Below are 24,792 nucleotides of genomic sequence, written 5' to 3'. Positions count from 1 at the left end.
TTGCAGTATATCATTGTTACCAATTTTTGATACCCTCAGCAAATTTGGGTGTGAATTTCTTTTAATCAACCAAATTGATGGTTTCTGACATGAAAAGAAACATACATCTTCCAAAAGAAAAAAAAAGTAAAAGAAGTATGTTTTTGAATATATTTATGTTTTCTTACATTTGATTATAATAACAAACCATTCATATCCCTTAGTGATCAGAGAAAGAGTGTTTATTGGCATGACAGTGATGAAACCTTCCATCTTTCTGCAGTGGTTTGATAATTTATCATTTCTAAGGGGCTTTAAGTCTTTGAAGTTGGAAAGTCTCCTTGCTCTGACCCTAATCTTTGTCTCATTGCAAATTATCTATCAGACTTGGGAGTCTGGTTGGGGCATTCTTACTTTCATTTTAAAGTAGTCTTTTAAAATTGAAAGATTACTTTAAACTCAAAACTGTTGTGGACATGAAAACATTTGAGCTTCACTACAGATCTCCCACTGTAACTACATAGAAGTTAATTTGGGTTTGTTTGCTATTAAAGAGATATTGATCTATATAAAACATCCAAACAAATCAGTTTGAGTAAAAATGGTTTTATACACGACAATTGAAATCAATCAGAATCAGTGTTTGGCACCACTGGGTTGTGTTAATACCTGTCCCACAATTTCAAGTGAGTAGTTTTACCTGCAAATGATGTTTAAGAGCACTGTAAAATGTGATGATGGTCCAAAGAAAAAGACATGTTTCTGTATCTGAAATGTTTTGACAACCAATGAGTGTAGTGTTTCTCCAAATAAATTAGTTATTTTTTTCTATCTGCTGAATCTTTTGTAGTATTTGGCGGTCACATTAATACGTGGTACACATCATAAATTGCCACTTAGTAGTTAATACTTTACGGTGTTCTAACATACATATGTAACACATGTTTCACATGTTAAAAAAAATAAAAAGCGTTTCTTCTGTTTGAAATTGAATGTGTTATTTTTGGTGTGTGTGTGTGTGTGTTTCCATTTTAGTCTTTAAAACAACAGAATTTGCACCTATATATTTAAAAATGTTGCCTCTCTAATTACATAATTTTTTAAATATTGCAAAATGAAAATGTTTGGGTGTTGTGTGTCTCTTATGTCTGGTAATGGACTGCTGACCATGGTGTACCCCGCTTCTTGTCCAATAACCGCTGGCGATAGGTTGACTTTTATTGACGAATTATCTTTTTTATTGAATAATTTAAATTGGTGAAGTTACTTGATTATATGTGTTTGCTGAAGTCCAAAACTATTCTCTAAATCCAAGTAGTTTTACTTGAGCAGCTAATTAAAAGAGAGGAAGCGTATTTTTAGAGCACAATCTTTGTCCCAGAATCCTTAGCGGCGGGGGAAGYAAAAATGAAGTCGGCCATGTCGTGTTAAGGAGTCAAGGAACGGGACGAATGTGGTTCAGGGATAGCATCTCATTAGTTTTATGTTATGCAGTTTTGAAACATTGCTTCAGAATATTTAACATTTGATTTTGYGTCGGAAGATAAACATATTATTCGATAACGAGCGCTTTAGTTAACTCAGCGGATAAAAATGAGCGGAGGAGGGACGCCGTACATTGGCAGCAAAATTAGCCTAATCTCTAAGGCCGAGATTCGCTATGAAGGAATTTTATACACCATCGACACTGAAAACTCGACAGTAGCTCTTGCTAAAGGTAAGAAGACCCACCCAAAGAGGATTGTAGCTCTCATTCGAGCAAAATTCGGAATTTTCCAACAGTAGTTTTGTCAATGTGCTTTTTAACGCAGTTCTCTTAGTTAGCTAGCATTTTGCTAGCCTGCTAACGCCTAGCTAAACTGTGGTRACGCTATCTCTTTTGTTTACGTTGATTTCGGCCTTTTCTTTAATCCACCGTTGAGAGAGAAATGGTTTCAACAGTTTGCATATTTATACTATAAAACATTTTTTGCCCCTTGAATTGTATTTAAGTCCGAATTTCCAGTTTTTATAAGATAATTGGGAAATACAAGTCACTTTTTAATGCTCTGAAACATTTTCATTAAGTTTAATCACAATTTTTAACAGGTTCRCCGTTGTATATTTTTAAATATGACAATGAATAGATTATGAACGTGAACCTTGTCATTGCATTTTAATTCAGTGTTTAGTTTTAAAGAATGTTCTAGACTGGCCTCATCCATTGTTTATTTTTTAAATGTTATTGATTAGGTCTCTAGTAGAAAAATATTGGAAGAATCRTTGTAGTTATGCAAGCAAGAGTTTAATGTAAAACCAAAAGAATGTAATGTTTCAACCATCAAAACGACTTTGAAGTAATACAAGAAATCAAAGAGCTGTAGTGTTTTTTCTCTCTTAACTTGTGAAACATTGTGACTCAAATTACAACATTCATCAGCAAATATGTACAGTTTTTAAAAAAATCAATGCTTGGATTGAAATTGTTTTAACTTCTAATAGTCATTTATTCATTCAAAAAAAAAAATCACATTTGTGATCTTTCTAAGTGTTCCAGGAGGACACTTTTATGAGTACCCTGTATCTGTAAGCGTATTTACCAATCAAGTAATCACAGCTCAAATAATAGCCACAGATTCACTTATAGTAGCTGATTTTTGTAACTTTGCATTTTATTTCCAAACAGTTCGCTCTTTTGGCACTGAAGACCGTCCCACAGAAAGGCCTATACCTCCTCGGGATGAAGTGTTTGAGTACATCATCTTCAGAGGAAGCGATATAAAAGACCTAACAGTTTGCGAGCCACCCAAAGCCACTAGCTCTCTTCCTCAGGACCCTGCCATAGTGCAGGTAAGTGTATTTATGTGGAGAAAAACGGCTTATTATGCTGATTTTCACGTTTTCTGTATTAAACGTCTTTTGTCTTCACCCATGTTGATCAGAAAAGAAAGTTATGTCTCCAGAAAYGCTATTTTTCAGGAACTGAAAACAAAATCATATTGCTTCTAAAAGTAAATTCATGTTGCCACACACTCCTATTTTACACTTTTCACTGTAAATGTACCAATGAACTCTTTACATTAGACGGATGTAAAAGGTGATCATCAAAATAGATATTTTCCCCAAAAAACGAAGTGCCTAAAATGGAGATAATAAAYGATGTGTTAAATGGGCCAAAACGAATGAGATGTATTTATAGGAATTAAATATGAATCATGAAATTAAATCTGCTGTTAAAAAAAAAAAAAGAGAGAGAGAAAGACCATGATTTTATTTTTTTCAACTACAACTGATCAAATTGCTTATAAGTAGTGTATGCAAGGTGGTGTATTGGTCATTTTAGGCTTGCACGGATTTACTTATTTTATTAACTGTTGAGCAATTTATTAAAAACGTATGTGTATTCTTACAATTGTCTTTACTTTTTTTAGTCATCAATTGGAACCTCCAGTGCAGCATCTGCACCATCATTCCGGTCAGCTGGTTCCTATGCAGCATTCAGCAGGGCTCCGGTTCCTTCCTACAGCCAGTTTGGCGTTCCACCAATCGGGTCGCAGCAGTTTGGATCTGCTGGAGGTCAGTCGCTGTCACAATTAGAAAAAAAAAGAAGAAAAAAGACAAACATTCCTTATAGTCAAAATCTTGTTGCCAGGATGCACTATAACCAAAGAAATGTTTATTTGTAGTTGAGAATGTGTATAAACTTTGTCATTAAAGAACAAGAGGCTCTGATTTTATCACAAAATTACAACTTTTAGCGTTTTTTACTAGTGAAGCAGACTTGTCTGATAGATGACACAATCAAAGTAAAGTCACCTCCATTGTTCATAGCATTGCAGCAAATCAAAAGAATGAAAGCCTTTCAGCGTAACAGTTTATCYGCATTTATTTGTGCTCGGCGTTCATGTGTTGGGCAAAGACAAGCAGCGGATCCAATACAAAGTTGTATCAACGTCAACTTAGATTTGCTTTTTCCTTTRCTKTGTAGGACGTACAAGTCCTCAGCGGGACTCTTTGGCTAAAAGTGCCCCTGTGGAGCCGTCAGTGCAGGCTCCCCCGTCAGCTGCACATGGTCAGCCTGCAGCCGTTGGTCAGAGGAGTCAGCCAGGAGTGACGGCCAAACCCAGCAGCTCCGCCACTGGCAGCCAGAAACCCCCTGATCTGCTTGAGCAGAAGAAAGGTGAGGCTTTAACAAGCTCATATGTTTGTGTCAGTGCCAGATATTTATTTATTTGGTTCATCCTGGAGTATAAATTGTAAATGCCTAAAGTTATTACTATCGTGTGTTCAAAACGTTTCTATACTGACTTAGTCTGAAAGTTTACTCAGAGAGGAAGATGTCACTAAGCCGGTTAAAGATTGCGTACACAGTCGGAGGCAAAAATGTTAATTTTTGGTGTCTGTTTTCACTGATGAGCATCTGAATGTTTATTGTTCAGCTCCTGTTGTTCAGAAGACTTCCCAGCCCGATCATGAGCAGGGTGCTGTTGAGAACCGGGATCCTAACAGGCGTCAAATTGGTAAAATAAACTTAAGCAAATATTACAGGAATCAGTTTTCTTCGTCTGCAGTATTGTTARCAAGAGATTTTACCATGCTTARTGTTATATTTGTCAAACTTGCTCTATTTTCTAAATGTGAATGTTTTCCYGGTATTAGCTGGTGTTCAGTCCAACCGCCGCGGCCGGGGAAGAGGAAACCGCAGCAGGGGCAGAGTAAACCTGCGTAAAGATGGCACCATGAAATTTGATGAGGACTTTGACTTTGAAACTGCCAACGCCCAGTTTCACAAGGATGAGATTGACAAGGAGTTTCAGAACAAGCTGAAACTGAAAGGTAACATTTCGGCTCAGGATGATGTCTGATTCAGCAGCTGTTAGCTGCGCCACACGATGCTTAAACGCAGCTTTAGGAACTCATTATCACCATCACCTTACTTGGACTCAGGAGCAGGTTTACATCTTTCAGTGCAGAGCTGCGTACTTTAAAAAAATAATACAAACGTCCCTCTGCATCATCCAGACTCTAAAATGCTAAAAAATAATTACACAATTTGTTTTAGATGAGCATTTTTTCTTTTTCTTTTTTTTTTCTGCTAAAGAAAAAAAAAAAGCAAAGTGTTGTTTCTGATTTCTTTCAACTAACAGATGACAAACCTGAAAAGGCTCTGAACGGAGAAGAAACTGCTGACTCGGAACATCCAGCCAACGAGGGCGCCACTGAGGAAGAGGAGGCTACGATAAACACCTGCTACTATGACAAGACTAAGTCCTTCTTTGATAACCTGTCCTGTGATGATTCAAGGTACGACAGCTCACACAGCAGATGCATCCAACTCTGTGTGGACTTGATATTTAACTGTATCATCACTGGTTTGACTTTATGTTCATGAACTTCATATATTTCAGCATGTGAAACCGCAACTGACTTTTTGTTTTTATCTCCTCAAGCAAATCGGGTGATGGCGGATTTCCAAGGTAAGTCAAATATTCTCTTTAAGTTTCATCATTTACTGCAGCGGCAAATTTTTAACTGGTGAACCGAGTCAAATCTCAGAAGTCTGTTAAAATTTCTCTGTAGAATAACCACATTATATTTGTTTTAGTTTTGCTAAAACAAATAAAATGATGGCTGTTTTTTTGGTTTTTAGGTTGTATTCACTCAAGGAAAGTCCCTTGTTTGGTCTGGACCAAAAGCAGACTTTATTTAATGTTTTTTTTGTGCTGTTTGCTTTCAAATTGCTCTTTTTTTTTTCTTCTTCTTCTGCTTTTTGCAAGTGGACTATAATTTGTAAACAAAGCAATGCGGGTGATGATCTTTGCTCCCATTGGACAGAAATGATGGGGTGGGACAGAACACAGACTAAAATAGTAAGCAAACTCTGGAGGTTCTGCTGCTGCATTTCTGTGGTGCACATTTGTCCTGTTATTACAACTGAAACAGCGTTTTGAATTTTTAAATCAGCTCATACAATGCAGGTTTCACACTGTAATATTTCAAATTTTATAACTGTGTCAGTAAATGCTGGTGCAAGCTGAATGAGACCAGATTATCTGCATTGTCTGACCCACGACATGCTGGCAGCAGCATGACTAAGCAGAAAACGGATCAGATGCGACTTCAGTTCAGTCATTACATGCAGTAACAGCATTAGCTACAGTATTTTTACGAGAATTACCAGCAGTGGTGTCTGGTGAAGTCCTAAAAAGGCGTGTAATTCCTGTAGTTGGTTCAGATTAATCCTGGTCTGTATTAAAACCAGAAGCGAACTGCAGCAGAGTTCGCCTGGAAGCGAGACCGCCTCAAGAAATGGGTCTCAGTCCGGTTGTTTGGTCAGCACCGGAGTTTGCTTGAGTGTATTTAACACTAAGACAAAAGAACCAACAAGGGAAACAAACTCTGGTCAGGCGTAAATACATCCTTATTYTGCTTTTGCATCCTACCGTCACTTAAAGCAAAATGTGAACATTTGGAACCAAAAGCTTCCTGTTACCAAGCAGTTCCTCCACATTTTGTGTGTTTTTTTAATTTAATTTTATTTTTTTTATTGCTGTTCAAAGTTAACAACTGTGAGCCGACTTTGCGTTTGTGTCAGGGAGCGCAGGCCAACCTGGGCAGAGGAGAGACGAATGAACGCAGAGACTTTCGGCATCCCTCTCCGACACCAACGTGGAAGAGGCRGTTTCCGTGGGCGAGGGTACATGGGGCCCCGCGGAGGCCGGGGCCGGCCATCGAGCAGAGGGTTCTTTGGGCCGCCGCGGGGGGCCCCGCCCGGCTTCAGAGGCGGATTCAGAGGTGGCAGAGGAGGCCGTGATTTCTCTGATTTTGAATACAGGGTAACTATAACAAGAATGCTTAATTRCTGTATTATCATATTCATATTATATTGTCATATATCATATTATCATAACGTATTCAACTGAAATCTAGTAGAAAGAAAAGCTGAATCAGCTTTTTGCTGATTCCAGGTGCTTTTTCTTTATCTGTTCCAGAAGGATAACAAGGTGGCTGCGTAGTACTTCAGTGATGGATCCACCAAGAATTGTAGCCACTTGTCATGAAATTATGCCGTTTGTAGAAATTTCCTGTGGTCTCTACATTTGACAGAAAGAATGAAGACATTATTTGGACACCAGCACCTCGGTGGACTGCCTGACACCAGGGGGTGACGGCCCCACTCCCGCTCTCCACCTTGAGACTTTTTGGTTTCTTTCTCCAGAAGTTTAGTTGGAAAAATTAGAAGATCACATGTAAATACAAAGCTTTGGAGTAATTGCGTACTTTTGCATCAGTTGAATTCCTTTCTTACTAAAGTTGTCTTTGATATTGTCGATATTAGGAGCTGTACGCTCTGGAACTGTGAGCAGATTGCAGCCCATGTGATCAATAGCTTTACTCTTTTTCTTTTTTTTTTTTTTTCTTTTTGATATTTGTCGGCACCAAATCTGTCACCACTGCCTGTTGCACCATGCGTTTTTCTGCTCAGTTAGGTTGCCATGTGTTCAGTGTTTTTACTTCATTAGTAGTATTTTTTTGTTTATCTTTGATTTTCTATGAAGTAGTGAGGCTTTACAGAATCATAAATCAGAACTGTTTGTAAAGAATGAATGTAAAACTAGTTAAAACCAGCTGATTTTTTTCCCCCCTTTCGACTTAATGTTGGCTCTCAGACCTCCTGCGTCAGATGAGTTGTTTTCCTGCTGGATGTCTGCAGGTACCCAGAGCTTTCAAATGCAGACATCAAAGTTCTTTTGTTCGRTATGTTTGACAAAGCTTCAGCTGCACAGGGATTTAATTTTGGCTGTGTTTACATAGTTAAAAATACAAGGAGGTGATTTTTTTTTTCCTAATTTGTGTTGAAAATATGTTAATTATCTTACGTCTTGGCAAAAGACAACAAGTTCTATTTCCCTAAATTTGCTGTTTTGCCAAGAAAAAAGTCTTCAATGGAAAATTTGTCACTTATATGTACGTTCCTGTAATTTCAGTACTTTAAGTCCTTGTTTTGTTTTTTGTTGTTTATGTAAAGACGTCCCTTTGTGTTGTCGTACTCATTGGTGTGTCCCCCATTATGTCAGGCAGCAATTCACACAGCTAAATGAAGCACTTGTAGTGTTACAGGAGTTGTTTACTCAACATGGGAAACGTCTGACGAGGGTTCAGATGCATTTTTAACTGGATTTCTGATAAATTGTAGCTCCATTTGTTGCATCGTCAATGTGATCGTTCTCAGGAGTGAATTTATTTTTTTACCGACTCGTGAACAAAGGGACAAAAAGCTGGATGCGGCGACCAGTACTTTCAAGAAGGTTCTCGTTTGTTTTTAAATCCGATCCTCAAACTTTGTAGGGAGTGCCTTGAGCATGGTGGTATGATTTCTTTCCCCTCKTATTTCTCCCATTAACTTAAATGTTACATTGTGACAGAAGTACTGCTGGCACTACAAGGTGAGAATAKAYWYTTTTTTTTTTCCTTTTTCTTCAAATGTGGTTAAGTTGGCAGCGCAGTAAATGTCTTATAAGGTTATCGCACAAACAACTTCTAAATGCACGATGGCCTGTGGAAGTAATGCTTTATATTGGCTTTAACRGCAACCAATAAGATTTGATTTRAGCCTAAATTGTTATAACTGACATTTTTCATGTTTGCTACTCTTTCCAGTCACTGGAATTGTTTTCTTGGGATATCATCAAAATTGAGTTTTTACAAAAAATAAAGAGTTGTACAATTTACATGTCGTCCTTGTTTATTTTCTTGTTTGAGTTTTTCCTTCCTTCCTCCTTTTTTTTTTTTTTTTGCATTGCTTTATTGCGCAAAGCCTTGATGTGCATGCATGGTTTTCCAAACTTGGGTAATAAAATGTCTCAACTTTTGAACAAATCAAACTGTTCAATCCATCATCAGGAAGAGTGAAACAACTGAAAATCTACTAAATCTTCAACCTGCCAATTGATGTCTCATCTCTGAATCCTATCGATTATACCTGCTTTTCCTTGCAGGATCATGGGTTGCACATACTAACTAGAAAGATTTTATTTTCTTTTAATAACTTTGTTAAACATTTGCTTTCTTCTTGATTTTAAAAATAGGGGTCATTTTTAATCTGAAATTATTTGACATAATTTGCTAGGGTTGTATAGCAATTGAACAAAAATGCAATTCTTGCACATCTGCATTGGAATATTCAATTCCCAAAAGTTTCTTTTAATTTTGAATTAAAATGTATATGTATATTTGTCGGGAATTTTTTTAATGGCTTAGGGTGAAACTAACATTTACTGACAGATCATCTTTTTCTAAAGGTTTGTCCTAGTGTTATCCTTTCTGCTTTTAAATTGAGCTTGCTACAAATAAAAACTGAACGGTGTTTAATTGAAATGTGTTTGTAAATAGAATAAATACATTTGTACTTGCATAAAAGCTTTAACGACATATTTTCGCATACAACTGGTAGATCTTTTGTTTGGGGGGGGGGCACTGATCAACTAAAACGTTGAAATGAGAAGCTGCGTTTGACCGTCAACTTTCCAGCAGATGGCGCTAATCCTGCGGATGCAACACAGTCATTTAATTCTGGAGGCGAAGAAGACGTGCGGCGGAAGAAAATGCGCGGCCATCAGAGGTAAACAAGGACAGTTCAGACATGTCGATTGTTTTTGTCCCAAAGAAGCTCCGAGGGAAGGCAAAAATCAACCAAGAAACAATACAGAGGGTAAGAAGCGACGCTGACGAAGCTGATAAAGCGTCAGCAAGGATGCGTTTTACTTCCTGCTTGGTCTGAAACGCTGATTCATAGCTAATGTAGCGACATATTGGTCAGTAAATGTGACTATTTTATCTCTCCTGTGTTTTTTTCTGCTGTAGCTACTGGATGAAAACGACCAGCTGATAAGATGCATCACCGAGTATATGCAGAAAGGACGCGCTGTGGAGTGTGTGCAGTAAGTTAAAACAGCCTGCTGATGATTTTCATGACCCTGCACACTGGACTTTACCTCTATGCCAGTTCAATATTGAATTACTTGAACGGATTATATTTAATGCATATTATATATAAGATCGGCTCGATCTGTAAATGGCACAACAGGCTMAGCAGATAGACAAACAAAGCTTGTCTAGAAACAAGAGGTCTCACTTTAACATAAAGTGTGAGTGTGTCCGTTACGTATTTTGGTTAAAATATATTTATATTCATTCAGTAAATTTACTCAAAGTGGGTAGGTTAAAACTAGCGATACTTCATGCCAATATTACAAACGTATAGTGTAGTAAACCCCCTAAACGATCCCCCTCCTCCTCCCACCACCACAAAAGGTTATYTAAGTTAATGTAACTAGTTATTACCCACCGCTGTTTTTAATCAAACAGATTAATTTAGAGATTTTGTTGGCATCAGGTCAGTTTTCTTGGGGTCCTATTTAAAAACTGTTTTTCAGATTCTGAAAAACATAGTTTAGGATTTGTAATACATTTATTGAGACAAAAAAGGTCAATTGTGTAAGGCTTTGAGAATATCTGACCACCTTAAGATGAAMCTATTTTGGAGTTATAAATCACTCTGTTATTGCAGAATCTGAAGCTAACTTTAGCCTGGTGGTTCTGTAACATACAGAATGTGATTTACAGTTTATTCTACTTGTGCAGACATAAAAATAGGATTTTTAAGGCTACATCCAAGACAGACCATGTCTTAGTCTAAAAAAAAAGTCTCGCAATTACTCTTTAAGGTTTCCTACAGCAGAACCTGTTTTCTTTATGTGTATATATGCTTTCAATAGTGTTAACTGAACGACATGTAATGTAGTGAAGGAACCAGTCTTAAAATGGCTTTCGTTTTCACAAATTCAATTCAAYACATGTTTTAAAAGAACTCYAACTGTATTTTAAAGATTAAACAGGTATAAAATGATCAGCTTAAGCTTGATCCCTTCAAGTGGATCTGATTTTCAGCTGCAGCAGATTGTAGTTATTAAAAACAGGGAAATAGCCCTTCAGTAAATCTGGTCTGTTCTGCATGTGAAACAGGTACCAACAGATCCTGCACCGCAACATTGTCTATCTGGCGACCATAGCTGACGCCAGTCCTGATGACACTCCACCCATCACAAGTGTAAGGAGAAGAAACTGAATGCTTATTAAGAGTGAAGCAGTGAGAGCTTATTATCCTCAACTCTGCTTTGTTCCCAGTGTTCACCCAGCAGCGCGTCAACACCTGCTCTTAATGGACACGAAGAGACGCGGTGACWGTGGGAGGACAGTTCTCACGTCAGAGGACTTTTATAGAGAAATAAAAATTTACTTTATTCATTCCAGCATGTGCACAATAAAGACCATTTTTAAGTTGTTTCCAGATGTGTGGGAATTTAAATGTGGAATAATTGGCTGACTTTTAACCTATAAGAACAACGCTTTGCATTTCGAATTGCTAATTTTTTATTCGTTTTTTGCATTGCTGGTACACTGTGGGGGGGGAAAAAAAATCAGTTGCCAGCTCAAAAGAACAATAAGCAACATAAGCCAAGCAGTCCCCCTTCATTTCGTCTTTCAGGGTAACATGTTTTTATTATTTTTCTCCATCTTTTTGTAGAAGCCACTAGTAAACCATTTGTACACAGCTGAGAAGCYAACAGTTACAGTCCAAGGTCTGTAATGATGTCTTTAAAAAAAAAAGAAAAAAAAAGGCTGCAACAGTTGGGGAGATAACACAGACGAAAAGCAACAAACCCTATATGTTGATTGTGCAAAGCACATTAACTATAAAAAGATATATATTTATATGTATATACAACAAACTATTCTCTGTAAACATGTTAAGTATGTTAGTTATCTGAAAACATGGTGTCATTTCATAAATACAGGCAACATTGGCATCCGCAAACATCACAAAAAGAACATTCTGGGCCTTTAAATGCAGCCCACTGCCATAAAACCAAGGGAACAAGGGCTGTAAAGAAAACGAAACCCCTTTTCACACAATGTTTTAGTGTTTAGCATGGTATATTTGGTAACCTTTGTAGATCAATGGTGTAGTTATGACTGTAGGAAAGAAATGTGCTTGTTCACATACAGGGAGGTGGAAAATAATCATGTCATGTCTAAAGTACTAACATATATGGTATAACATGTAATACAAAAATAAGATTAATACTGTCGATACTTGTACACAAAAATATCTCAAAGAAAACATTAGGTTTGTGGGAGTTAGTGTTTTTTTTWATTTTTATTTCTGAGCAAAAGGGAAAGAAAAAAAAACGCCAATTGGAGAGGAGGAAATAAACTTCATGTTCGTCAATAAGCACGCCTCCTCAGCACCATTCGTCCTCTGAACAACGCTTTGGTTGGAAAATAATCTGCAAGTGCTATCAATACCAACATGGCACATAGATACAGCTATAACTCTGAACTCTGGTCAGTTGATGTAAAAGTAGTGTATTTCTCTCAAATTCCACCTCTGCAGTGGCTTACTTTATTTATGCTGAGCCTGCTCAAAGCCTCTTGATAAAAAGAACTAAATATTTATATTTCAACTTCAGTATTTTACAAGCTATGAAACAGTAAGATGCTAGCTGTACTCCGAGTCATCTTGCATGAGATTTGGCAGTTACAGCTATGTAGACACAGTATACTTATTATGGGCAGAAATGAGAGCATTCCAAGCCCTTGCCCTCTCGTAATCCTCTCCCCTCTAGTCTCTCTCTCACACACACGCACACACACACGCACGCAGCTGCAGAAGCAAGTGGGTGACGGCCGTGCACGTCTCCAGCTCTTGTCTGAGGACAGAGAAACAACCACTAGACTAACTGCTGCCAGAATGACACATGCACCGTTCAAAGTTTAAAAGATGGCAGTTCAGAAAACATCAAAATACGCCTTTCTCTTCTTTTAATGTGGAGATGTTTGACATGGAAAAATATAAATACAAAAATGCTGAGCCAGTGTGTGTACTTAACGTCGCCTCTGAGGCTTACAAATTCTTCCAATTCAGTGGGTGTGGAGTTTAATGACTGGAGCTGCAGATCCTCGGCGGCACGTTACTTTGGACTCGTTYGATCAGTACTGGTGAAGGTAGGAGGGCCGATGCTCGTGTTTGAGGGGGAAGGATTTGAAGCCCTTGGTCATGGGTTTGTGTTGTTGCTGCTGTTGCTGTTGTTGTTGCTGCTGCTGCTGTTGGGTGAAGGGAAAACCAGAGGAGATCCCGGCAGAGGCGGAGCAGTCGCCGGCGGTCGACCACACGGGYGACTGCAGCATCTGCATGGAGTCGCTCCACTGGGAGGAAGGAGGCAGGTTCATCTGGTACAAGGAAGAGCTGGGATTGGGCATGGTGTGGGTGTGGGTGGTGTGCTGCCACGGCGCTTTCGGGGGCCAGGTTTTAGTTTTGCTGTCCTGCGGGGCAGAGAGTACGAATGAGTCACGATTYGAGAAGAGAGGTCAGGACGAAGGTTTGCGTCACTTGCAAACTGGAAATAGAAAAATGTTCGGCCTGTTACCTGGTTATCGTCACCAATGTGATGGAGAGGRGGTGAAGGCAGGGTGCACACCTCTGGCTCACCACAGCTGTGTTTCCTAAAGAAAGACAAAGGAGAAGACRTCACAAATTAAATTGATTTTTTCATTCAAATTCATGATTTCTATCTTGTAACGTTCAGTTTGTCCATCTCTGTTTTAAAAAGTAGTTATYGAGTGATTACCAGTGAAAAATCTCACCTCCTTTGTTTAACCGCTGCTACGAGGTCCGGCCCGGAAAACATGGAGAACAGGCTGTCCCCATTGGCTGATGAAGTCTCGTCACTGGAGCTGGCCGAGTCTCCCTGATTGGCCGACCAACTGCTGTTTACGGCCTCCCTGAGAAAGCACCCGCAGTGTTTTCATTACAATCTTATAGTAACTTGGAGATCTGATGCGCAGGACCTGCTACGACCAAGTTAAAGACATTTAAGAGTCGTGTGATCATTTCATAAATGACGTTCCTGCATTTGTTTCCGGAAAAGACGACAGAGYGGTTATTTACCTCTAGGTTGTTTTCCTGGATTAGTGTGTAAGCAGGATGGCGTCTCACACTTGTAGGTGGAATTAAACGACAACAACCGCGATTAATGTGGCAAATGCCTCATGGCGTCAGTTGTATTAGGAATTTAATTAAAAACACTGACAAACATTACTGAGAAAGATGATGAACCGCTGGTTTAAATAACTCATGACCTGCATTGCACCTAAATGTTTATAAGTCTTGTTRTTGTAATCCAGCTACATTTATAGCAGCATTTACATTTTGCTCTGTTGATTTATTATCAGTGAATTGATATTTAAATCACACAGGATCAATACTCTGACTCCATCCATTTTTAATCAATTAAGGTTTTCATGTAAAATTTCTGTATTTCTACAGACTCRATTTTCTTCATATCTGTTCAGCAGGCTTTAATCCAAAGGCTTTGCAGTTCATTCAGTTGTAACTTTGCAACATTATGAGTTTTAATATKTTAACCTTCTGAGTGGTGACAGTAGAAACTAATTGGTATTTTATAGCAATTTCCATGAGCATCGTAGTCAGAGCTCAGGATAMATTTACTCCTGTGAGGACTGGCAGCTGTTTTAAATGTTTTCTAATCATTTTTCTCACTACAGAATAATGACATTTAAATTGTTTTGACATTGAGTTTAATTTAAAAATACTTCTTTTATCCCAAAAGGTAATTAAATGTTTTTGTAACAAATATCATCCAAGTATCTTCAAACRGTCATTGTGGATGGCGATGCTGTGGTAGCAGTCAGTCCTGCACTCTGAAGAGGCCTCTGACTGAAGACTGTTGCTGCATTAGAGTCTTATGATGTTTGGCTGAGACAATATTTCACAGTAACATGTCCTGGATGACACCATCTGCTGCCCACCTCATTTGCTCCTCTTTAAGTCTTTACAATTTTTTCAAAGCAGGAAGTCAATGATATGGCAGATGTGCTTTGTAGATGCCTACCCCTCACTGAAGTACTCTGGGTGGGACCAGGTTCTGTGTTGCTCATCAGGCATCGGCCAGTTGCTGCGCGTGTTGCTGGGGCGACGGATGTGCTGCACCTGCCTTTTCTGCTGCATGGCTTGACTGACGCCGGCAACGTAACGTGCAAACTCTGGGTCAGAGCCAACTGCATGGAGGGAGAGGGAGAAAGAGAGAGAGAGGGAGAGAGAGAGAGAGAGAGAGAGGAAGGTAGGTGGGTGTGTGGAGGGTGGGGGAGGAGGAGATAAACACATGAGAGTTTCTGACGCCCTCAGCTTTTCCCTTTCATACCCAGGAGCTCAATCCATTTAAGCCAGACTGTCTACGATGGCAGAAAAATCACAATAGCCATAAGTCAACTCTGCACGGTAGGCTTCGACTGCAATCAAAAGAGTCTGCTGCGCTGTAAATAGAAACTGACAAGCCCAGCTCAGCACATAACCCCAATTTATCATCTCATCCAGATGATGCAGCTGCTCGGCTAGATTATTCAAATTGGGATGGTGCATAATTACGTACGACATGGCTACTAAATGGTTTTAAACAGCTTTTGTTGGTGATTATCTCGCCTTTTGTTCCTAATGTTCTCCTGTCTGCCTGTCCTGTTTTGTTTATGTAATTGGATCTCTGCAAACTAATTTTCTTTTATGAGTCAAGAAAGACTTCAGATGATAAACTTTTTAAGCTGATTAGTAAAACACCCAGAGCAAGCATTCAGGAGTTTCAGCTCAAGGCGATTTTACAGTTTCGCTCAAGGCGACCACTAACCTTCTGAACATTGTTCTCCTGGTGCAACGGACCCCCAACATTTCATTTGTCTGTGTCTTTATGCCGCAATCAACAGGCTTTGTCCTCTGGACTGATGTTAGCATCAAGAGTGAGTTGGTTCAATAATGAAGCCTGAATCAAAAGCTATGGGGTTTTTTCTAGTTGAAAGGTCCAATTGTGGACATGTTTGTGAATTAGAGCAACATAAAGTTGAACCAACACTCACTTTTTATTTATTTTGAGGTGAACTATTCATAAGAGACTTGATAATATCCCTTGGTATACAGACCAATTAATGGAAAGCTAAGTGGAAGGACAAAGTGTAGAAACTTTTGCAGTCACACTCTTATTTCAATCCTAGCCAGGCTGTTCTTGTTGATTGTGCAGCRTTTTTCTGCCATATTTTCTCCTTCCACTAGACTTTCCACTAAACACGGAATCACTCTGATTTGCACAGACTTTTTGGAGTTTACATTTTGGAGTCATACTGTTTCCTGTACAACTGTCAGGTCAGACTTGCCGAGCCATCTAAGCAACGAGCCAGGCTCTGCTGGGGTTGCTAGGTGAAGGGCAGAGCCTGCTGATTTGTGAAGTTGATTTCCGGAAGTTTTGTAAACTGCTTGCTTTCCAGTTACCAAAAACCATTAACTTATTGCCAAAAACCAATTGGGTGTTTTTTTTCTTCTTTAAGAGCTTTGGTTGTTTTCATAAGCAGTAGAGACCAAAATGGTAATGCAAAAACATGCTAAATGTAAAACCTGCGTAACACGTCCCCTATAATTTTTTGTGATGCTCAAACTTCCAGACGGTAGATGGCAACTCGTGGCCTTACCTGCTGGGTCGAAGGGCATTGTGTCTCCCAGGACTCCAAACATCCCCTCACTCTGGTCCCTGTTGGGCCAAGTATTGTTGCGGGGCCCCTGTGGCTTCTGACCCAGCATGGCCGAGATAACGGTCTCCATGTAGGTGCTGTCCAGGCCCAGACTGTACAGGTCTGAACTCAGGTCAGACAGCCCTGGGGACCCCCACTGGCTGATGGGACCTAAGGGGGACAGTCCTGCTGGGGGGCCTTGTGCTGCAGGCTGTTGCCCCGAGGTGCCAAGCCATTTGTTAGGCACCCTCTGCTGTGGTAGAACCTGTGGTGGGGTCTGCTGGGGTGGCAGCTGGGAAGGAGGAGCTTGCTGCTGGGTGATGGGCTGCAGGAGGTGCTGGTAGAACTGCAGGGCAGGAGGGGAAGGCTGCTGAGGCGGAGGAGGCTGCTGCTGCTGCTGGGATGGGGGCGGCTGGGTTTGAGGCTGAGTCTGTTGCTTCTGCACCGACGGAGGCGGCTGAGTTAGGGAGTTAGACGGCGTCTGTAGAGCAGTGTAGGAAATGGACTGGGAAGCGGGTGGGTGGCCACTCGGCGGCTTCAGCTCCGCAGGGTTAGCAGAGGCCACAGAGTTCCTCCTCTTCACCAGGGGTGACGCCTGCTGGGATTTGCCCATGTTGAATCCTGAGAGAAAGTCGATGACATCTTGCATCTCTTGGTCAGTGGGAAGGTTCTTCCCCTGGTCATCAGATACCGAGCCATTAGCCAGCTGGTTTTGCTGGGTGGCGTCAGGCGTGCTGGACAAGCCGCCCATCTGTAGAATACTCTGTACCCTCCCGTCGTTGTGCCCGAGGCCCTTGGCCTTGTCGTCCGAGCTACTGGTTGAAAGCATGCTGCGGGATGGAGTGCTGGGGATGGAATAGCTGCCTCCGCTGTTGGAGCTAGATGAGACCTTCTTGGCAAACTTGGAAGTCAGTTTAGATATCGTTTTTGGCAAGCCACTGGAGGTTTTGGAGCTGGTGCCCGTAGGCATGTCCGCCTGRCCACCGTATTCTGGGCTTTCACGCTGCAGCTGGATCTGAATGGTCGGCAAGGCCTGCTCCCTTTTTCAGAGAAACACAAAGTGTTATCGACAAATGAGAAGAAAGAAAAATAACTCTTGGTTCAACGTCCTCTTACTTTCTCTCTTTCCATCTGTTGATGTCAAACACGGCTGTGTAAAGCACATCTACCAGTCCGAGGGTCTTCTCTGGATCAAGGCTTCGCTGGAGCAGGGACATGGTGGCCGGGTCCTCCTTCAGACACCTGAGCAGAAACAAGAAGATGTGAACTCTACACGATGTCCAAGACTGTACTGCACAAACCAGTTTGGTTTATTATCTGAAACCAAACTGTAACAGTGTTGACCAATGTTTAGTTACGTCTTTGTGTCCATCACTGACGATAAAAGACTTTAGTCTAGGGGTGTCCAAACWTTTTGTCACATGGACAAAAATCGTCAAGTTATAAAAACCTGCAAGCCAAAAAATTGGTTTTTTTCCTACTTAATAAAATAAGCCACAATACTTAAATAAAAAAATTTTAAAAAAAGAAAGAACAAACATTTGGTCTATTCAGAAGAAACAAAAACAGGATTGAGGTCACTGTCTTGTAAATGCTTCCTGAATTTAGCCAAGTTTAGTAAATTCATTAAAAGCAGATTTAGCAGGAGAAASTAATAAACCTGGTTGTTTGAAGATGAATGCAGTATTTTCTATTATATGATGTTTATACTTTTTACACCCCTGCTTCAGTCCYTTCTTCCCCACAGACGACCATAAGTAGAGACTAACAGACTATTTCAAAGTCACATTAATTTAATCCAAACACAAAAGGAACCATTTTTGGACAGATATGACATATAAACATTGTGTTCTTAGCCAAATTAAAGATWAAAGATCTCAAACGCTGTGGTTTTTAATCAACGCTGCCTTAATCTTACGGCTTAGAAAATGTGTTGGTAGACCCACCATGTTGAAGGAACCTGGACCACCACCTTGGATCCCTCCAGAGTGATGTGGGGAGCGTAGGCCTCCTTATTCTCTATCTGAGCCGTATCAACAACCACCTGTTGAGGCAGAAAAACAAAACACCTCAATCAATTTCCAACAGTGTGCAAATGAAAACAACTTCTCTTAACTATGCAGTAGCTGGACAGTATACAACGACAATATATAACCCGTTTTRGATTTGTCCGGCATTCGTTCACCAGCAAGCAGCGAGAGGCAGGTCAAGGTGAGGAAGCCGAATGCTTTTAATCAGACAGCGTCAAAGCAGMATGTCTTCCTGCTAGTGTGAGCAAATCTGTCCACAAGTTCTCTGAGAGTGGCCTTGGCTCCTCGAAACCCATGGAAGCTGGGTCACAGAGAGGGAGGGAAGTAGGGAGGAGTCCATTTCCTGGATTACAGGAAATGACTCCATTGTTTTTGTCAGAGCAGGTGTATCCTTAAAAAACCCACTTGGAGTTTTTTTTCTTTTCTTTTTTAACCAAAAAGAGCCACACAGATAAACAAATAATGTCAGTATGACATGTCAAATAAATCCAAGAAAGATCACAGAGAGCGAGGGGAATATATATTGTATCCAGAAGAATATGGGATGCGTTCACGTTGGTTTTAATGTCAAATCTGCCCTTTTTGTGTGTTTTTCTGTTTTGTTCCATTGTTTGATTCTATATTGTTGTACTCCTGTAAGGCATCTTTGAGTACTTAGAAAAGCTCTATACAAATAAAATATTACCATTATATTTTATCCATCCATTTATATATAACTTCATATACTTTAAACYTTTTGAACAACGTAACAACATAGATATCCATATGTCAAAAATAAAGAGTAAAAAGTTTCAAGGAATACAGCATTAAAARAGAAAAAAGGAGCTCTACTACTCTGCTCAGACTGACAACAAGTATATGAGTAAATGCAGGTGTTTTATTGTGACTTTATTGTGTGTGTGTGGGTGTGTGTGTCCATGCACGCAGCGGTATAGTCTATTTTCAGCTTAGAGACAATAGCCTCCGATTAGGGGCTAATGCAAGACGCTCATTCATCATCTAAGGACTGTTTTACAGTTCTAACTGAGGAGGGAGGGCTTGATGGGAACACTCCGTTTTTTCCCTGTGTGGTCTAACATAAACACGACGATGACCCAGCTTCATTTCGACTCCTTATTTTAAAGACAAAGGGCAAAGAAGCTTTGTTTGCAGACCCGTCCAGGCAAGCCTATCCTGCATTCAGATGATAAAGGAATGCTTCTTCTCTTATGTGTGTCTCTGGTGTTTGTTTACACCTCTAAGCCATTACAGAGGTCTGATCGTATCTGTTASTAATTTAAATGAAAACAAAGAGCAAGATGGGGGAAAAAAATGACAAAGATTCAGCAACTGTTTGCAGTTCAAAATAACACACATTCGTCCCATTTACTTTCCACACGAGAACAATACAGCAGAGACTTAAAAGGCAACATGAAATGCATGACAAAGGTTTGCTTCTCACCAGACCAGCTTGGGCAAACAGCAGCTGGACAGCCGTCTTACAGGCTCCCCTCCARCTGGATGGGCAAACCTGATTGAGGACTTCTGTGACTGGAGACTCGTCCCTGGGGGTCATTCCGTTCTGTCCCAGCAGCTCTTTAATGAGCTGAAGCATTGTGTGCTGCAGACAAAACATGGATGGATGTTAACCAATGTCTGCTTTTAACATCTGATGATGACACACCAGAGACGGTAATAAAAAAAATTAACTAGAGAAATTCTTCAACGGTGGCACTTTGTCTGCTTTTAGCAGAACTTTAAAAAAGAAAGTGGTATTTGTTTGGTAAATATGAATGAAAGGTTCCTCTTGCAGTGTTTACCTCAGAAGTCCAAAGTTAGATATATGAATGTCTATATMTATATAATGATGTTCCAGCTCCAAGTTTGAGATCTACTTACTAATTATTCTCAGTGACCAGGCTTAGTAAAAACCTAATASGAATCAGTTCATTAGCCTTTATACAGATGTTTCAAACTGTCCTGTTGCTGTGCACTTCCAGTCAGCAGGCTGAAAGAAGGACAGTATATTTTCCCCYAACTTCTAAAGAAAAACTGAAGAGTTTAGAAATATTCCTGTTGGATGAATATATGTTAGTGTGTGAACTAAAGGAGCAGCCTAATGCTCTTTTGACACTGCAGAAAAAACRACAAGCATTATAACCTGAAAACCAGTGCTGTTAGCTTCATTGTAACTATCATTTTTGTAGCAGGAGTACTTTGAATTTTTATAGTGAAAGAAATACTGTATCTACATGAAAACAAAAGGGGGCTGCATAGTACTGTGTCTTTAGTATTTAATAACATATACATTGTCAAAAGTGTAAATAATCTTTGTTTTTGGCCACAAGTATCACCAAGATGTTTTTTYCTGAGGTGGTATGTGTTGTAACAAGTTTGAGAACCTCGATAGAGAGTGCATTGTTAAACACAGAAAACAACTTTCCTTAAAACCTAGATTGACACATAAAACTAAAAATAGTTGACTGTGACAAAGAGGCAGAATCCACTTTTTMAAGGTCGAACCCCTATTTTAGATGCTACAAACCGGAGAGTACCGTTTTCAGTTTGAGGTTCTCCGCCGCTGATTCGTTGAAGGAGACCCCTTTAAGGAAGTGAGAGCCAATCTGCACAGGTATGGTGGGAAGTTCACACTGGATGGGCTGGGAGGTGGTCTGCCTCCTGCCTGCCTGCTGAGCCTCAGCCTCACTGCAACAGCCCTTCATAGAAAACAACCCAMACATGTTAACAAAACTCCACATTCAAACCTGAACCCATATCTTCAAACACTTTATCAAAACTACACGTTTGCAAAGACTGAACCCACCTGTAAGGCTGCCTCCACAGCTTTGGGGTTGAAATGAAAACCTGCCTTCAGTGCATACTCACTATGACCCAGGCTTTCTAGAGCTGCTTTGTAAGCCTTTGTGGACAGGAAACACAAGTAGCAGAGTAAATACAGCAATACTTTTAGCAAATAACTTAGAAAAAGTATGAGATTATTTCTTTCCGTAATTCAATTCAATAAGTGATACTATTTAAAATACAGATTAATTTTTTCTTTGGGAGTTTTATCAATGCATTTATCACTGTTACTTTTATATCTTAAAGCTAATAAAAAAAATCWAAATTAAGCTTGTCAAAAGGTTTGAATATTACAACAAATAAGACGTATAAAAATGTTTTTTTATATAAAATCATTACGGCTACTGGGAATAAATACTGCAGTCCAAACTGTGCTGTAACCAAGCATATTCATGGAAAGTTAAGCAGAAGTAAAAAAAAATGTKGTGCAAAAAAGTAAAGAACTATGATGAATAACTGCTGCCCTGAGAGGCTACCATTAATAAAAATTTTAAAAATCCCTTACTATGCAATATTTACAAACTCAAAATTTTCAATGAAAAATTTGAGTTTTTCCAATTGAAGCTAAAAATCGTTTAAACAAAAAAAWATATATATTTGGAATATGTTACTGTGTGTAAAGGGTCAATACAACACAATTTTCATATTCTTACACATCATCCAAAATAAACTTTTGTATGATGTGCCAGTTTAACAGCAGCCGTTTTAAAAAAGTAAGGTTAGGTTTGATGAACATGTTGAAAGCGTACTTGTAATGCGCTGTCAATCTTCATGTTGAGCTCCTTCAGCTGATGTTCAGGGATGGTGGTGTTGTTGGAGCAGAAGAGCTGCTGAACCTGGAGGCCAGCCAGGCAGCTGTCCCGGCCCCGTTCCCTCAGCCTCGCTGTGGCCTGAACACATAACAGCAAACAGCTCAACAAACTCACTAGAGAAAAGGAAAAAAAAAAAAGAGCTCAACTATGTTTGAACATCATTAAATATTTTTTTCAGTTCAGTATTAATTGCTTTATAACACTGTTTAAATCTCGTTAGTTACAACATTTAAAAAAACAGGCAGAATATTTTTTAGAGTGATTTAAAAAGAAAATGGTTTTAGCTTATATGCTGTCACTCTATATGCAGTTCTTGTTTCTTCTAGGGCCGKCACTCAGCATGCCAGGGTTTAACAGATCAATCAACCTACTACTCTCCTCTTTGCCTCTCTGTATACAACAACACCCAAAAGGGAGCCAGAGAGACTGATTAGCCTGAGGATTAGTTGGGTCCTTTTACAGAACAGGCTCCCTTACATGGGTTTGAATTAGAGGGGCGCAGTCAAAGCAACACAGGTTCACACACACACACAAACACAGCAGCCCGGGAAATAGGAAATAGGAAATTGTGGCTGGAAATCACACGGTTAGCATTTATCAGGAATGTGTAACAAGCTGAATTTTCACCTCACACTGACAAACCCAATATTTTTTTTTCCCAGTCCAGACGTGGAAAAACTCCTGGGGCTAGTGGCTGCATACCTCAGCTGCACCTTTCCATGAGCGAGAGGCTTCTTCCAGCTCCGTTAGAGGCCCGAGGTCGGAGTTTTGGGAGCGGGAGTTGACGCAGCGCTCTTGAGCCTGTGCAAGAGCCTCTGCCAGGCAGTTCTGGGCCACAGGCTGGACCTTTTGCAACGCTTGTGAAAGAAACTGGAAATGGACCTGCATCACTGTGACGAAGCACCGACCCAGCACCTGGACAGACACGGAAGCCATTTCTGTTACAACACATCACCAGGAAAATCTGTCTTACAAAATCAGGCTGTTGAAATTAAACAACATGGACGTCACTGGGAGAATTGTTGAGTGAATGGTTGGCAAGCCAAAGACCAGGCCTGCGACTAAAGATTATTTTAGTAATCGATTATTCTATCGGATATTCTGACAAGTAATTAGATAAGAAAAATGTGTATATTCTGCAAATTTTTCATTTAACCACTTAAGCTTGCAGATGCAAATAAAGTAATTCAATTCCTTTTTTAAATAACAAAATTAACATTTTATTGGCTAAAATACAACAACATATCATTCTTTTAGTGAACTTCTGATCAATACATTGTAGGGTTGATCTATTGATTAATATTTTTCTATTAACCAATTAATAAACTAATTTTAAACAATTAATAAAAATCAGGTGAAGCTAAAACTATACCATTCTACACAAAGACTTTTTTTTCTTAAATGCAAAATGTATATTTTATATAGTTTGAGTCTGTACACTCCAGTTAATCCATTTCTAAATTAATTCACAATTATTTCAACAATTAACACATCACAAGCAATTCAATTAGTAACTCAGCCTTATTTCTGGCTATTTAGTAACTCGTGACAATAATTGTAAATAACATTTTTAGTTTTACGACTGTGTTTTATTCTCAATAATGAACCGATTGCTTTTTGTAACATTTATAAACATGCGTTGCAACAGTTCGGCCCCGTTAAACTGCTGAATCATCTCTCTCATCTGCCTACATTTGTAGCCACATGACTGTCAGCAGACCGTCATGTGGCTAATCTGTTTAATGATAAGATYATGAATCATTCAGAAGYATGTCTTCCTCTTACAACCTAATCAGCTCAAGTTTATTTAGGAGATAGTGATGCTTTTTTCCTGTCTTACCATACAATGCCTGGCAAAAGTTTCCGTACCTCTTGTCTTCACGATTTGTCATGGTACAAACACAAACTGGTCAAAAGGTTTGAGATATTATGGTTAGACAAAAAAATTTCAAACATATTTTCCAACCAAAAAACTAAAGAGTGTTTTGGGGACTTTTAATCAGCCTTCATCAGCAAGGTCAGGGAAGCTGTTGATGTGCACAAAAAAAAAAAATACTGGGACAAAAGTTCAGCTTGTAACATATCAACTACAATGCATCAGCCAGAACTACAACAAAATAGTTTATATTGAACTATTTTCTGACTTAAAAAGTCTTGGAAAATAAAGCTTGAACTGGTGTTCAAAAATACTCCCCATCTAATTTGACTCAGATTGAGGTATTTTGCAAATAAGAGTGAGTAAAAATGTTAGCAACCAAGTATGCAAAACTGGTAGAGACAGCTCTACCAAGTACTGACTCAGATGGGCTGAATAGAAAAGCACCCCACGATTTTGTATTTGGAACTGAACAAATATGAAAAACCATCTACGCGTTTCCTTCCGTTTCACAATCATTTTTGCTGAGGTATATAGTAAATCCCAATAAAGAACATTGAAGTTTGTGGTTGTAAAGTGACACACACACACACACACACACACACACACACACACACACACACACACACACACACACACACAC

The 24,792-nt window shown here is 39.5% G+C and overlaps 3 protein-coding genes across 4 annotated transcripts in view; 2 read left to right on the top strand and 1 right to left on the bottom strand.

Moving 5' to 3' along the window:
- The first annotated feature begins 1,354 nt into the window (after positions 1-1,354).
- lsm14ab (LSM14A mRNA processing body assembly factor b) lies at positions 1,355-8,690 on the top strand. The gene is made up of 10 exons (XM_008405534.2): positions 1,355-1,696; positions 2,645-2,808; positions 3,390-3,534; positions 3,947-4,138; positions 4,398-4,478; positions 4,618-4,794; positions 5,106-5,262; positions 5,409-5,435; positions 6,554-6,794; positions 6,951-8,690. The coding sequence occupies exons 1-10, from the start codon at positions 1,573-1,575 to the stop codon at positions 6,972-6,974; spliced, it is 1,332 nt and encodes a 443-aa protein (XP_008403756.1). The 5' UTR covers positions 1,355-1,572; the 3' UTR covers positions 6,975-8,690.
- Positions 8,691-9,513: 823 nt separating this feature from the next.
- ss18l2 (ss18, like 2) lies at positions 9,514-11,308 on the top strand. Its single transcript, XM_008405535.2, has 4 exons — positions 9,514-9,670; positions 9,823-9,899; positions 10,984-11,068; positions 11,146-11,308. The coding sequence occupies exons 1-4, from the start codon at positions 9,602-9,604 to the stop codon at positions 11,200-11,202; spliced, it is 288 nt and encodes a 95-aa protein (XP_008403757.1). The 5' UTR covers positions 9,514-9,601; the 3' UTR covers positions 11,203-11,308.
- An 866-nt stretch (positions 11,309-12,174) lies between these two features.
- Positions 12,175-24,792, bottom strand: part of garre1 (granule associated Rac and RHOG effector 1) — a 34,299-nt gene continuing 21,681 nt past the window's right edge. For both annotated transcript variants that reach the window (XM_008405536.1, XM_008405537.2), the window contains 12 exons: positions 22,976-23,188; positions 22,211-22,351; positions 21,424-21,519; positions 21,155-21,316; positions 20,062-20,220; positions 18,537-18,634; positions 17,707-17,832; positions 16,552-17,630; positions 14,934-15,099; positions 13,666-13,803; positions 13,449-13,524; positions 12,175-13,344 (listed from right to left, as the gene is read on the bottom strand). In XM_008405536.1, the coding sequence (XP_008403758.1) occupies positions 13,012-13,344; positions 13,449-13,524; positions 13,666-13,803; positions 14,934-15,099; positions 16,552-17,630; positions 17,707-17,832; positions 18,537-18,634; positions 20,062-20,220; positions 21,155-21,316; positions 21,424-21,519; positions 22,211-22,351; positions 22,976-23,188 (2,787 nt within the window). In that variant the 3' untranslated portion in view covers positions 12,175-13,011. The remainder of the gene's footprint in view (positions 13,345-13,448; positions 13,525-13,665; positions 13,804-14,933; positions 15,100-16,551; positions 17,631-17,706; positions 17,833-18,536; positions 18,635-20,061; positions 20,221-21,154; positions 21,317-21,423; positions 21,520-22,210; positions 22,352-22,975; positions 23,189-24,792) is intronic.

This window comes from Poecilia reticulata, linkage group LG3 (assembly GCF_000633615.1).
Source record: "Poecilia reticulata strain Guanapo linkage group LG3, Guppy_female_1.0+MT, whole genome shotgun sequence".
NCBI classification, from domain to species: Eukaryota; Metazoa; Chordata; class Actinopteri; order Cyprinodontiformes; family Poeciliidae; genus Poecilia; species Poecilia reticulata.
This window is presented reverse-complemented; position numbering and strand designations above follow the sequence as displayed.